This window comes from Mastomys coucha, unplaced genomic scaffold, assembly GCF_008632895.1.
Source record: "Mastomys coucha isolate ucsf_1 unplaced genomic scaffold, UCSF_Mcou_1 pScaffold15, whole genome shotgun sequence".
Taxonomy (NCBI): domain Eukaryota; kingdom Metazoa; phylum Chordata; class Mammalia; order Rodentia; family Muridae; genus Mastomys; species Mastomys coucha.
Window position 1 is genome coordinate 144,015,970 of NW_022196897.1, and position 14,868 is coordinate 144,030,837.

The window sequence follows — 14,868 nt, forward strand, 5'->3', positions numbered from 1 at the left end:
AAAAAAAAAAAAAAAAAACTTTGAATTCAGAGAAAGCACAATGTTCATAGCATAGATTTGATTTGAGTAGTGGTTTAAATAACTAGACTATGAACAAGTTATGCTCACATGTACCTTGTATTCTTTAAATTTTGGAGGTAGTTACACATTCATTATTGAACATGTGCTTGTTCTGTGCCACACACTAGTCTGAGCTTGGGGACAGCTAGGAGGAAAGCAGAGAACAGTGAAGTGAGCAGGACACTTTGAAATGACATGGACACAGTTGAGTAGAACAGTGCTCTAGGGAGGGCTCTTCTCCAGGCATCACGGGGAAGGAGGTGACACCTCAGGAGGAGCAGGATGGGATGGATGTGGTAAATAAGTGAGATGTGGCCCCAGATGAGATCAGGGAGGAGAAGAACGCAGTGGTTCCATATTCCCTCGGAGTCTATTCTGATAGGACCTCAGTCAAGAACTGTAAGCCAGCGAATGAAAACATTCCCATAGACATTATAAAAAGCCCAGGTAAAATTGGACAGAGAAAACAAAACAAAACCCAAAACCTAACCGTATAACTAGGATCTTTTCTCCTCTTAATCCATTTGTTAATTGTGCTGCCATGGACAGTTCGTGAAAAGTTTAACCATTTGTAAAGTCATGAGTAAGCACTTTTGGTAAAACTTGTACCAGAAAGAAAAGTTTACTATGTTAGCAGATGTATCTCTTTTTAGTTAACTATTCTAATGTATGATAAGGTGATAAGTTTATATCTTTTTATATTGTAGAGAAAGTTTTTACTTTTGTTTATTTTGTTTGTTTGTTTGTGGTTTTTGGAGACAGGGTTTCTCTGGGTAGCCCTAGCTGTTCTGGAACTTACTCTATAGTCTAGGCTGGCCTCCCAAATACTGGGACTAAAAGTGTGCACCACTACTGCCTGGCAAATTAATAATTTTTTTTTTCTTTTTTTGATTTTTCGAGACAGGGTTTCTCTGTGTAGCCCTGGCTGTCCTGGAACTCACTCTGTAGACCAGGCTGGCCTCGAACTCAGAAACCCACCTGCCTCTGCCTCCCAAGTGCTGTGTTTAAAGGCATGTGCCACCACTGCCCGGCTTCTTTTTTTGTTGTTGTTGTTTTGTTTTTCGAGACAGGGTTTCTCTGTGTAGCCCTGGCTGTCCTGGAACTCACTCTGTAGACCAGGCAAATTAATAATTTTTAAAGACTTCTACTAGATGCCTTTAAAAAGAAGAGATGACTCAGTAGGTAAAAGGCCTAGCTGAATCAGCAATCTCTGGGTACAATTGAGAGACCCTGTCTCAGTACTGAAGGTAGATAACAACGCGCGCGCACACACTCACGCACACGCACACGCAAACCATATATATGAAAGGCTCATGTAGAGAATGGGTTGTGAAGAGCAGGGAAGCTGGAGCTCAGAAGGAGTGTTGCTGTGGTGCTGGCTAAGGTGAGGTTGGTTCAGACATTTGCAGTGAGACGGCTCTCTCCATTTATTGGATGCTTATTTTGTAGTTGGAGTCTTTGCCCTTGTAAAATGTACATGATTCCTTGAAATGGGAGCTACTATTAAGGCAAGGAAGAGATGGCTGGTCTGAATGGAAGACTGGGAAGAAGATTTTGGGAAAGAAGTGACTTTTGTTTTGTTTTGGCCATGTTAAATTTGAGGTGGCTGGTTCTAAGTGGTAATTATGGATGGACACATGGGTAAACTAGTATAAAGTTCACAAAAACTTTAATTTTTGTTACTTTATACATATGGGCATTATGTCTACAAGTGTGCCTACTATGACCACATGTGTGCCTAGTACCTAGAGACCACACAGGGCATCAGAGTTCCTGGAATTGGAGTTACAGGCAGTTGTGAAATGCCATGTGGATTCTGGGAATCAAATCTGGGTCCTCTGAAACAGCAGCAAGTGCTGTTGATTGCTGAGCATCTCTCCAGGACCCCTCTCCCCCTAATTTCTTAAAAAAAAAAAAAAAACCTAATTCTTTTAAAACAAAAAAACAAAAAAACTAATTTCTTTAAAAAAAAAATCCTAAAATTTCATTTGTGTGCATACACACTCGTGTGTGTACATGTGCTACAGCAAACACATAGAGGTCCAGAAGTCAGTTCACTCCGTCTACCATGTGCGTCCCAGGGATTTAACTCAGGTTGTCAGTCGTGGTGGCCTTAATATCTGATTCTAGACTTAATTTCTTGAGAGGTAAATTAGGAGTTGTTGCCAAATACATGATAATCCCTAGTTGTTTGTGGGTCTTCATACTTCTCCCAGGTGGGTAATTTCCTAGGTGTCATGGTTGTTATTGCACCCAGGGATACAGAAAAATCATCAAAGAGGAAAGGTGCATGGGTAATTATGACAGAAGGTGGGAAGAGACTCAGCACCCAGAGCCTTCTCTAAGATTGGTGGAGGGCACTTCTGCCACTATTCCTGCAAAGTAAGTAGACATTCACCTAGAGCCATGTTGTTCACACAGGTGAGACACCCAGATCATTTGAGAGTGGAGCAGTGTCCTGAACCCCACTCCCAACCTCACCCCCATCTCCAGGTTCGTTCTTGTGTTAGCTTTCTGTCACTGTGAAAGAATGCCAGAGAGAAACATGGGATTAAGGATCTATGGGGCTCATGGTTGCAAAGGTTTCAGTTCATGCTGCCAGCTTCTCTTCTGGGCTGCAGGGAGGCAGAGCATCACAGCAGGGACTGTGTGGCTGAGCCCTCTTGGTGGCTTAATAGCAAATAGTTTAAAAATGCTTTTCATTTAGACGGTTCTCACATACACATTATTTATTTATTTTGTTTTGGAGAGAAGTTTTCATGCTGCCCAGGCTAGCTTTCAAAGAATTTGTATGGTCAGGAGTGGCTTTGAATGGATTCTCCAGCCTTCCCCCTTAGAGTTCTGAGATTCCAGGCATGCACCGCCATGCCCAGTTTATGCAGTGCTGGGGATCAAACTCAGGGCTTTGTACATGCTAGGCAAGCACACTGCCAAGTGATCGACATTCCCAGCCTCAAGAACTCTCAGTGTAGAGTGAAGTCCATGTAACCTGAAAAGGTAGTGCCCCTGCTTTTGTCAACTGCTTTCCTGCTCTAGCCACATCTGATTTCAGGTCCCATAGTGACATCCATTTCACCACAGTGCCTTACTTCAAACTGGTTAGTTTAATTTGTGACTTGAATTACTTTGACTCAGAATCAAAGTTTATACTTTGATCTCAGTGTAGTGGACTTGCTACTAGTAATTTATAAGTAGGACACTTGGCAGGACCAGGCTGAGTGTTCGCATAGACTTCACAGAAGTGCTGTCAGTGCAGAGGGTGGGTAGAGTTCCTGTCTGTTGAATTTGGTATTCTTGATGTTGTTAGTAAAGATATTTGACTTCAACCCTAAGATGTGGAGGTCTTTGGATGTGGAAATCAAATGGATTTATATAAAAATTTTAAAAATCTATTTCAAAAAAGATTGACTCAGCCAATATGGTGTTTGTGAGGGAAAACCCAAGCCTCTTCTGTCAGGAAGTTGCACTCAGATGGAAAGAGTAAACAGGCCTTCTGTACAGTGAGTGAGAGAGATGGGCTGTGTGAAACCAGGGGAAGCAGAGCAAGGAGGGCCAGTCTGTGGGGCTGGGGAGGAGGGAAGGACAGACCTGAGGCCACCTGAGGCATACCTGACTTAGACTCCAGGCCTAATGACCAGAGTAGGTAGGTAAGGTCAGAAAGCCTTGAGGGCTTGTAAGGACTTTGTTCTGAGGAGAGTGGAAAGAAACAAGAGATGCTTTCCCTCCGCAACTAGAATTACATTATTCCAACTGGAGAGTAGGCTGTCGGAGGGCCGGAAGCAGGAGAGCAGTAATGAGGCTATTGGAGAAGCCAGCAAAACGGCTTCCCCTTGGGCCAGGTTGTTGGCAGAGGAGAGAGCGAGAGTAACTCATTTCTGCATACACTGAAGAAAGAGAGTGTCTTAGCATAAACCCCAGAGTGCATGCTTATAGCTAGCTCTTTAAGATGTAGCAGAAGGGTTTTCCTGTTTCCCTAGGACTTACCTCTGAGTTGAAAAAAAAAATTAACTTATACATTTCCTGACATAGTACTTTGATCTCAGTTTATACTTTGATCTCAGTGTAGTGGACTTGCTACTAGTAATTTATAAGTAGGACACTTGGCAGGACCAGGCTGAGTGTTCGCATAGACTTCACAGAAGTGCTGTCAGTGCAGAGGGTGGGTAGAGTTCCTGTCTGTTGAATTTGGTATTCTTGATGTTGTTAGTAAAGATATTTGACTTCAACCCTAAGATGTGGAGGTCTTTTCCCCTCCCCTTTTTGGTATAGTTTTATATATCTGAGCCTGGCCTCCAACTCGCTGAAGCTGGAATACATGACCTTGGAATTCTGATACTCTCCCCTTCTTCACTCCTCGGTGCTGGGTTACAGTGTTGGGGATTGGACCCAGAGCTTGGCAAGCATTTTGCCAACTGAGCTACAGCTCAGGCCTCTCTTTTTTGAAAGTTGTTTTAATTAATTTATTTATTTGGGAAAAGGCATGGCCTACTTGTAGGGCCATTGAAAAACTTGCAGGGATTGGTTTTCTTTCTTTACTTTGTGGTCCAGGTGTGGAAATCAGCTTGTCAGGCTTGGAGGCAAGCTTATTTACTTGCTGAGCCTCTTGTGAGTCTCAAGGTGTCCCTTCTTAAGGTGATTAAGGTTAAGATGTTGGCTTTTATGCAATCTCACTAAACAGACAGCTCCTGGGAGCAGACAGGTGGCAGGAGCCTCTCTTCAGAAAGTCTCGTCCTGCTTGTCTGCTCCTGTCTCAGGTATTACATACCAGAAAAAGATTGCCTGACTTTTTCTTTCAGATAAATATTACAAAGGACTGCATTATTTCCAGAGTTTCCCAAGATTATCCATTAGATACATGAATGTTAACACAGAACTCAGACTAAAGCCAGTGTTAAAGTCATTATAAAGTTGCTGTGGTTGAGACACTTTTGGCACATACATATTGTACATACATATTTGTGCATGTAGGTGTGGAATGTTAATATAATAAATTTAAATGTGTTCTTTTAAAATCATAAAGGTTTAGCTAATTGTAATGTCCAGTATATGTCTAGGATTGTATTTAAATTGATGTCTTCTAAAAAACCAAGTTTGTCAAAAGCAATGTGGTCAGTTTTGTTTTGTTTTGTTTTCTGTCTGTTAAAACCAGTCATATAGGCCTTTTCCCTATTTCTTTCACCTTGCAAAGGAGAAAAAGATTCTTTGAGTCGTTGGATGCCTCTTCCCGGCTCAACACGGGAGGAATGTAGTTTCTCTCAAGATTGAGCATCCAAGTAGCACAGGGTGTACCTCATTTTTTTTTAAGTGTGTAAATCATTTTGGCAGTTGTTGTTGTTTTAAAGTAAATCTGTCCTAATTAAAAACAAAAAATATAAGCTTATATATCTATCTTTTCATCTTTTCTGGGCAGAGAGGCAGATGAAGGCTGTAAAAAACCTTTAGAAAGATTGCTGAACATCTGGCAAGAACGAAGTGTGTATGGCGGCGAGTTCATCCAGCAGCTGAAGCTGTCTATGGAGGACTCCAAGAGCCCTCCCCCCAAAGGTAGAAACATCACCACATGTTTACAGCTCTTGGTCTTTGCTCCTCCCAGCCCCTCGTGAAAGCTGCAGTGGGGCCACTGTGGCTGCTGTGATCCACCAGCCGCTCTGTGACTTCAGAGGGATGCTCCTGAGTGATGGTGAGAACTTGCGCAGTGTTGGAGGCGGGCAGGCCTGGTTCTTTTGCTCATGATGCCATGCTCGAAATCCCTCACTTTCTGTGTGTTCTTCATGGCCCTCCGTGCTCTTTCAGGGACTGTCCTTGGGCAGAGAGAGGAACAATTAAGTCCTTTAGAATTGTGCTTGACTAAAGAGTATTTCATCCTGGCCCTGACATTGACCACAGCCGGGCCATGGATAAGTCTCTTGCTCTTTTAGAACTCAGCTTTATTAGTAATAAATCTGGTTTTATATATTTTGATGGCTATCAGATTATTGTCTATATTGATTTTCATCTTTACTGAGCCAGGGTATATCTTTATGAGGTATATATGTGAATTTTAAAGTTCTTAAGAGTTTCTGTTATTTATTTCTTTAAAGAATAAGTTCAAATATTTGGCTTTTCAGTCTCTGGTTAGCCATGGATTACTCCTAGCTGGCATGACCTACTTCTAAGCTGTCACCCTGTTCTGACTCTGTTTATATGTACTGCTAAGGAGCAAGTCTGAGTACCGAGTACTAACCATCTTGAGGCGCCTTTCTGACTTAAATAAACTAGCCCACTTTGAGATTCTTCTTCCAACCCGTCCTCTAGTTGATGCTCCTGGGTTTTTTGGCCAGGCTGAGTTTCTGAGTCCCTTGTCAATGCTTTGCTGGCCTTTTTCTCTGCACACATGCACATCTTCAGAGCCTGTCCTTTTCAATTGTGGCAATACATTCTTAAAGAATGCCACTCTGGTTCCCAAATCTTCCTTGCTGTGGGCCATGTAGCCATCCCCTTCTGTTGTCTGGTATGCTGTACACACTCTGCTGTCCAAACTTCCAGGACTAGCACAGGTGGCAATATCATGCCTCAACCCTTTATTTGTACTTGTCACAGTCTTTTCCAGGTCTCAAATTACATATTCTTCACAGTAAACTGGAAGAGGCTTTCTAAGAAAGTGCTTTTGAGGCTCTGGGCCATTGTTGTTTTACTTAAAGCTGCTAAAAAATGCTCCTGAAAAGCAAGCTGTTTTCTGCTTTGGGTTCTACTAGTGACAGCATTGTGGCTTTTGGAAATGTCACTCTACAGTTTTGAGAAAATATACAGCATTTTTGCCTGTACCCTACACTTCATTCAATAGTGCCTGGGGCAAGCAGGGAATCTCTTGCCTTAAAGGAAGCTTGAAAGCTGTGTTGGAATGTCCAGTCAGGCATTACTATCCATGTGTGTGGGGCTGTGCTATGTGCTTTGAAGGAGCACAGAGGAGTAAAAATCACTTGTGCTCCCCAGGGGGCCGTCACAGATGTGGCAGTGTTGGAAGTGGCTCCTTTGGGGTTTGGGTCTTGTTTGCAGGCTCGTGGTGACATGTGCTGGTGTCATTTGTGTAAAGAATGGCTTTCTTCCCCTTCATCTTTTAAAGTAGACACTGAACAGGCTCCCTGGGGGTTCTGGTCTTGGCAGCTCACTCCTATCTTCTCAGGACCTGGATGATCAAAATCGTTTACACAAGTCTTTTAAATACCCATGACTTCCCACAAGGGTTCACTTGAAAATCTGAATACTTCCTTTATATTGTAGTATTGATTCATGGGTAATTCATTATTTTCCGGCAACTTGTAGATTTTGCCTTTACAATAAAAGATTTTTTTGGAACTTTAAAAAATATTTGTTTAATTTTATTAATTAAGTTTTTAATTATGTATACATGAACTGGAGTTACAGGCAGTTGTGAGCTGTGATGTGGTTGATAGGAACAGAGCCTGAGTCTTGTGCTTTTTCCACTTTACATCCTGCTCACTGCCCCTCCTGGTCCCAGTGGGACAGCCAGTTCTCTAACCACTAGGCCTCCTCTTCAGTGCCACACCACTGTAAATCTTACTTTGCTCGTATGTTCATGTTCTGGTGAGCTCCTTTCACATGGCACTGTTATGCTATAGTGGCGAAGTATGTACAGGTTGTGCAGCTACTGTGCACACAGTTCTGTGAGGTTCATATGTAGACCATATGCCAGTGAGCTTTCCACTTAACCATATATCAGTCTTTGCTTTTCAAAACTATAAAAATGACTGTGTAAATGGAAACTATGCAAAAAGAACTTAATCCATGTAGAAAAATCTCAGTTCTGTGCGTTTTTGTTTTGTCAGCTAAACTACTACTTATAATATATAGTGAACAGAAAAAGAGTAAAACTAATAGTTGCTTTTGCTATACACAATAGTACATTCCTGAAGTTCTAGGACTCAGGAGACAGAAGCAGGAGGATTGCTAGTTTAAGAGCAGTCTGAGCCAGCTTGAGCTGGAGAGTGAAGGCTCTCTCCATCAACCACTGCCTAAGAAGAGGCTGAATAACAGGGTCAGCCTGGAAGGCAAGGCCCTGAGTCCCATTCTTAGCACTAGAGAAAACAGAAAATAAACATTGAAATAACGTAACTTTCATTGTAACAAAATATCTGGAGCGTAGTTTGGGTTGTCTTGCCTTTGGTATTTTAAAATACTAAAAGAGTCCCTTTTTGTTTTTAATATTATTTGAAGGCTGGGGCTTTCACAAAAGACTCCACATATGTCAGGCAAGTGTTCTGCCAGTGAGCTAACATCCTCTTTGGATTTCTATTTATTTACTTTTTACTTTATTTTGAGGCAGGGTCTTACTGTGTGGTCCTGACTGGCCTTGAACTCTCAATTGTCTCAAACTTCTGTCCAGCTAAGATTACAAGTTTTTGTCACTAGATACACTCGGAAAGTTGCTGTGGTGTCAAGTGTTTTTGTGGGGTCGTTTCTTCCTCCATCATCCTCTCTCTTCCCTTTTGCTGCTAAGTTGGCATCAGCAGGCTCATCTGCAGCATCTGCCTCTCAAGCACTTGCTCCTCAGCTCCTCTGAGTGACCTTCAGATTCACTTCCACCATGGCGGGCCATCACAGCGTCTTTGTTGTGCTTTCATTGTTATGGCCGATTCTCTACTTATTATTGTTATGAAATGTCAACTGGTTTCTGTCACTGAGAAGTGGGATGGCACAGCTGAGGAACTGATGTGCCTGTCAGTGACAGACATTGCAGACAAGGAGTGATTGGTTCATGATTTGTGATTTGGGAACTGAAATATTAGAAAACTTGCTTTATCCCAGGCAGTGAGACCTGAAGTGTGCTGCTGAGGACTGTCGCTTCACTAACCTGCGAGCTCTTCTCTGCTATAGCACTGTGTGAGACAAAGGAAGCCTCCATCAGAAATGGGGCTGCCTGCCTCCTTTCTCCTTCTCTCCGCAAGCAAAACCATAAGAAAAAAAGCAATTCATGCTATTGCCTGGCCTTCCTGTCACAACTTAGCTAACTAATGTGTAAAATAGAAAACGGGAGCTGCATCCTTGGTTCCAGAAGAGACTTAAGTACACATGTGCACATCCTGATGAGTTACTCTGTACATGCAACAAGTTCCAAGGCAGATGCCTGGTACCCAATTTTTGAAAGATAACTCTACTTGCGTACAGTGGAAAGAGTACTGGTGAGGCTGTCTTGCCAGAGAGTTGTTTAAGTTCCCTGGGTCTTTTTCCTCTAGTAATGTAATGCTCTGTCAAAATTGTTGGAAAGATGAAAGTACAGAAACCATTGCAATGCCCTGCACATACTTGGTGTCCAATATTTCTGTTAAATGCAGATTTATCATTTAGATTTATTTCCCTCAGTTGTTTGTGCTTGTTTTGTGTTGCCCAATGTGATGCAATAGAAATGGTTTTAGAATTAACACATCTATCATAATCATGTAAAAGCACAGGGGACGTATAATAAAGAATACAACTTGCTAGCCTCAAAAGTAGTTAATTCTAGAATGGAAATGTAAATAATTTCTTCCAGTAGTACGATCACATTTTTCAGTAATAGAGCTTTTTTTTTTTAATTTTATAGTGAAATTGGGTTTATTCTGGTTTTAAAGAAAGTTTAAAGGCTACTTGTACTTGAAATCTTTGACAGTTTAATTGATGAATCTCTCCCTCCTATTTATTTTCTACAATGATCCTTGGAAAGCGTAAAGCTGTTTCGTGTGCAGTGTGTTCTCTGTCGCCTCGTACATGTTGCTTTTCTTCACTGTATTGCCCCATGCGTCTTACCATTTTACGGTTTACTTCTTTTGAAGAGAGGAAGGTTCTACTTATGATAATTGGCACATACTACTTCCAGTAGCAAAGAGTCAACCTGAAATGACAGACTAGGAACTTTTTGTCTCTTCAGTAACATAAGGAGCTACAGCTATTTAAAATAACTGGCAAGAAAGTTATCATGAAGCCATTTCTGTAAATGAACACCCCCTTTCCCTCAATTTTTGCCTGAGGTCATTGTACAGAGCACTGGATGCGTATGTAGGTAGGACGCGCAGCTCATGCTTGTCCCTTTATTTTCCCTAGCAGCAGAAGAGAAGAAGTCTCTAAAACGAACTTTTCAGCAGATACAAGAGGAGGAAGATGATGACTATCCTGGAAGCTACTCTCCCCAAGATCCTTCCGCAGGCCCTCTCTTGGTATGTGACCCCAGGCACAAAGTGACTGGACTCCAGGTGACCTTTAACTGAAGATCATGACCACAAGGTGGTGCTGTTACCAGTACTGTGGCTTGTCAAAGGGCAGCACACTCAGTCCCAGACATCTGACTTCACCCCGCCTTTTACACCTAGCCTTTACAACGGACACTCAGAGAGTCCCAGACATCTGACTTCACCCCGCCTTTTACACCTAGCATTTACAACAGGTTTATGTTTTATAAAATGTTTGGACTTGATTTTGTCTTTTAAAAGTTAAAAATACTCTAGATTTATAGGATATAATAAAGATGTTCTGAGGCACTTTGCTGCGCCTGTTGCTAATAGCATTCTTGTTTATAAGCAAATAGCTTATTATCTAAGGACAGTCTTGAGCCACTGATGGTAAATTTATTGCACTCTGTTATAAGTATTGCAACAGGGAGTTTGCCTTTAAGGATACATTTACCTCATATAGTCTCTTATGAGACAAGCTTGATTTGGTTCATCTGTTTATTGTCAAAGAAAAAGAACCACAAAACAAACAGATTAAATAGCATTTAAGTAACTTGCCAACTATCTTAATTTGAATTAAGATCTGTCATAATTCAGAGTCATTGTCCTTTTTTGTTTGTTTTACTTTTAATGTTTTGAGATAGAGTCTCACTGTGTAGTGCCAGCTGGCTTTAAACTCGAGACCTTCCTGCTATGGCCAGATTACACCTGGACTACTTGTAGTAGGGAGTCTGAGGCTGGAGGATTATGAGTTCAAGATCAGCCTGGCTATATATGAGACCTCCCGCCTCAGCTTCCTATTGCTGGGATGGCGGATGTGTGCCATCACACTTGGCTGTCCATGCCCTGTTTGTTGGCTGAGACTGCCTGTGTTTATCTTAAATGCATTCTACATAGTCATGCATGGTTAGGACATAGGATAGGTAAGTAGGTCACATGAGTACATGCGTGCCTGTGTGTGTACATGTGCACTGTGTAGTGTTAAAACGAAGGGTGAAACAGGATTAAGAAATAGCGATGTTAGGTCAGATCTTTGCATCTAAAACCTTTAAAGAGGAAGAGCGTGGCTGATGAACTTTCAGGGAACTCTGATTACTGCCTACAGAGCCAGCTGTCCTTAGGTCATTGTGCATCAGCACCCTGTGCTTTCTCATGGTTTGGTAAGTCCCTTTTGATAGACACAGCATATGCTTTTTTTGTTTTTAACTCTTAATGAGTTAATTTATTTGACATTTTAATATTGGCAGGGATTTTTATTTTGTAAAGCAAACTCTAGAAAGAATTTAATCAGCCAACACACAGCTGTTCAGCATCTGGCATTTATGCCTTTTTTCTATATTATAGACTTTTATACTGTAAATAATGCTTCATTTGAAATTAAACAGCATGAACTAGAATCCATATTCTTAAGTTGCCAAAATATGCTCTTTAATTTTTTTTTAAAAGAGAATTCTGTAGAGGTTTATTTATGTGTTTGTAGATTTAAAACAATTTTATGTCATTTAGAATCCATATCATCTCCATCCACAAAGTTCTGGAACTAGCACAGTTGTTTGTGTGACTTTTGGTTTGTTTTTAATGCTAAGAATGATGATTTCTATCATTTGCCTCTGGCTGTTTTTCTTTAACTGCTTTATGTTTTAATGGATAATATTATTTGTCTTTGCCTTTTATAGACTGAGGAGTTAATCAAAGCTTTGCAGGACCTGGAAAATGCAGCATCAGGGGATGCTACTGTTCGACAGAAGATTGCTTCCCTGCCCCAGGAAGTGCAAGATGTGTCACTGCTGGAAAAAATTACAGGTGAGTAGGTAGTTTAGGTGAAAGATGAGAAAGAGCTATCTGGAGTCATGCTTATATCTGTAGGTAGAGACTTTCTGTGTGATGTTGGGTACTCTGCCATCTTGATGTATGAAGCCATTTATGGGCTAAACAAGAAAGTTCTCAGAGGAGCTGGGCAGGTAGCTCCACATTAAGAGTAGCTCCTGCTCCATTTCACACACCTGCATCGGGCAGCCAACATTACCTTTAACTGCAGCTCAGGGCATCTGATGTACTCTTGGTCTCTATGGACACTCACACATACACGGCATACATATATGTACTCATACATGTAAATAAAAAATAATACAAATGAATCTGAAGGCCAGAGAGATTGCTAAGAGGTTAAGAGTTCTTACTACCCTTTCATAGGACCTGGGTTTGGTTCCCAGCACTCAAATGGTGGCTCATCTGCTTCTAACATGAGTTCCAGGGTGTCTGATGCCATCTTCTGACCTCTCAGCACCAGTCACAGGTGATGTACTTACATATATGCAGGCAGACACTCATACAAATAAGAAACAAACAAAAATCTTAAATAAATAGATAAAAATAAACCGCAATGAAAAAAAACTTTTGAAACACGCAGTAGTGATTTGACCAGTTAGAGCCGAAGTGTCATAGCCCATCACTCTCTGAATACCATCATTTGGCACTCAGTGCAAATTGTGTATATGTGGAACAGCGGAGGCCAGGAAGGGCTAGACTATGATCTGTAACAGAAATGTATGGTGCACGGCTATGTAGTTTAATATATTGCACACTGACAAGCCTGAAGGTGATTCAGTGTCAAGAGTTGTAGGTGTATTGTTGAACTCATCACAGTCACTCCAGCTAAACAGGAGTTGAAGAAGGTAGTGAAGTATGAACTAATTTTTTAAAGAGCATGTTCTGTGCAGTACTCTATATATACATCATGAGTCTTTGAAGAATTGTATTCTCATGTGTAGGGAGGGATTGAGACTCTGTAAAGTTAGGTATCTTGGCCAAGATCACATGGTATTCTCACTGCAAAAGGCCAATCCTTTTATCTCATTCTCTCCACAGGTCATTTCCCTTCCATCTCTCTTTTTTTTTAATTGGATATTTTATTTATTTATTTACATTCAAATGTTATGCTCTTTTTTCTGTTTCCCCTCTGCTTCCTGGATATTTTATTTATTTATTTACGTTCAAATGTTATGCTCTTTCTCTGTTTCCCCCTTACACTGCTTCTGTAAGGGTGCTCACCCATCCAGCCACCCACTCCCGCCTCACTGCCCTGGCATTCCTCTATACTGGGGCATCAAGCCTTCACAGGACCAAGGGCCTCCCCTCCTGTCAGATAAGGCCCCTTCAGCTCAGTCCTTCCCCTAATTCCTCCATTGGGGTCCCTGTGTTCAGTTCAATGATTGGCTACAAGCACCACATCTGTATTGGTCAAGATCATGCTCCTGTCAGCAAGCATTTCTTGGCATCAGCAATAGTGTCTAGGATTGGTGTCTGTATGTGAGATGGATCCCCAGGTGGGGCAGTTTCTGGATGACCTTTCCTTCAGTCTTTCATTGTCCCTGTATTTCCTTTAGACAGGAACAATTCTGGGTTAAAATTATGGAGATGGGTGGGTGGCCCATCCCTCAATTGGGGTAGGGTGAGGGGTGGGGCGGGAGGAGTGGATGCCTAACCTGGATATGGTCTCCACAGGTTCTCCCTCCCCTTTATTAGGTATTTCAGCTAATGTCATTCCCGTAGGGTCCTGGTAGGCACTTGCTTTAGTGGCATCTGGGACTTTCTGGTTGCTACCCCCAGTTCCTCATCCCCCATTGCTACACACCTCTGTTCAATTTCCTGACCCTCTGTACAACCCCTCTATCTCCTCCCTTACCTGATTCTGCCCCTCTTTTTCTCCTCCCCCTTTTTTCTTTCTCCCAAGTCCCTTCCACTCTTTGCTTCCTTTGATTATTTTGTTCCCCCTTCTAAGTAGGACTGAAGCATCCACTCTTTGGTCTTCCTTCCTCTTGAGCTTCATGTGGTCTGTGAGTTGTATCATGAGTATTCCACACTCTTTGGCTAATATCCACTTATCAGTGAGTACATACCATGTGTGTTCTTTTGTGACTGAGTTACCTCACTCAGGATGATATTAGAATGGCTACTCGAGCTTGTTTCTTGGGACCATTTGCTTGGAAAATTGTTTTCCAGCCCTTTACTCTGAAGTAGTGTCTGTCTTTGTCACTAAAGTGCATTTCCTATATGCAGCAAAGTGCTGGGTCCTGATTATATATCTAGTCTGTTAGTCTATGTCTTTTTATTGGGGAATTGAGTCCATTGATGTTAAGAGACATTAAGGACTAGTGATTGTTGCTTCCTGCTATTTTTGTTGTTAGAGGTGGAATTACTTTGTGTGGCTATTTTCTTTTGGGTTTGTTGAAAGAAGATTACTTACTTGCTTTTTTTGGGTGTAGTTTCCCTCCTTGTGGTGGTGTTTTCCATCTGTTATCCTTTGTAGGGCTGGATTTGTGCAAAGATATTGTGTAAATTTGGTTTTGTCATGTAATATGTTCTTTTCTCCATCTGTGGTAATTGAGAGTTTTGCTGGATGCAGTAGCCTGGGCTGGCGTTTGTGTTCTCTTAGGGTCTGTATGACATCTGCCCAGTATCTTCTAGCTTTCATAGTTTCTGTTGAGAAGTCTGGTTTAATTCTGATAGGTCTGCCTTTATATGTTACTTCACCTTTTTCCCTTACTGCTTTTAATATTCTTTGTTTTGTGCATTTGGTGTTTTGACTATTATGTGATGGAATTCC

General features: G+C 41.6%; 1 protein-coding gene across 3 annotated transcripts in view; it reads left to right on the forward strand.

Annotated features, from left to right (window-relative positions):
• Rprd1b (regulation of nuclear pre-mRNA domain containing 1B) overlaps positions 1-14,868 on the forward strand; it is a 47,644-nt gene that overhangs the window by 9,274 nt on the left and 23,502 nt on the right. For 2 of the 3 annotated variants that reach the window (XR_004118999.1, XM_031372573.1), the window contains exons 3-5: positions 5,471-5,604; positions 10,138-10,250; positions 11,939-12,065. Coding sequence is in view for 2 of the 3 variants with exons in the window: in XM_031372573.1 (XP_031228433.1) it covers positions 5,471-5,604; positions 10,138-10,250; positions 11,939-12,065 (374 nt within the window). In the remaining variant the exon portion in view is untranslated. The remainder of the gene's footprint in view (positions 1-5,470; positions 5,605-10,137; positions 10,251-11,938; positions 12,066-14,868) is intronic. The other variant, XM_031372574.1, reaches the window with a different exon arrangement.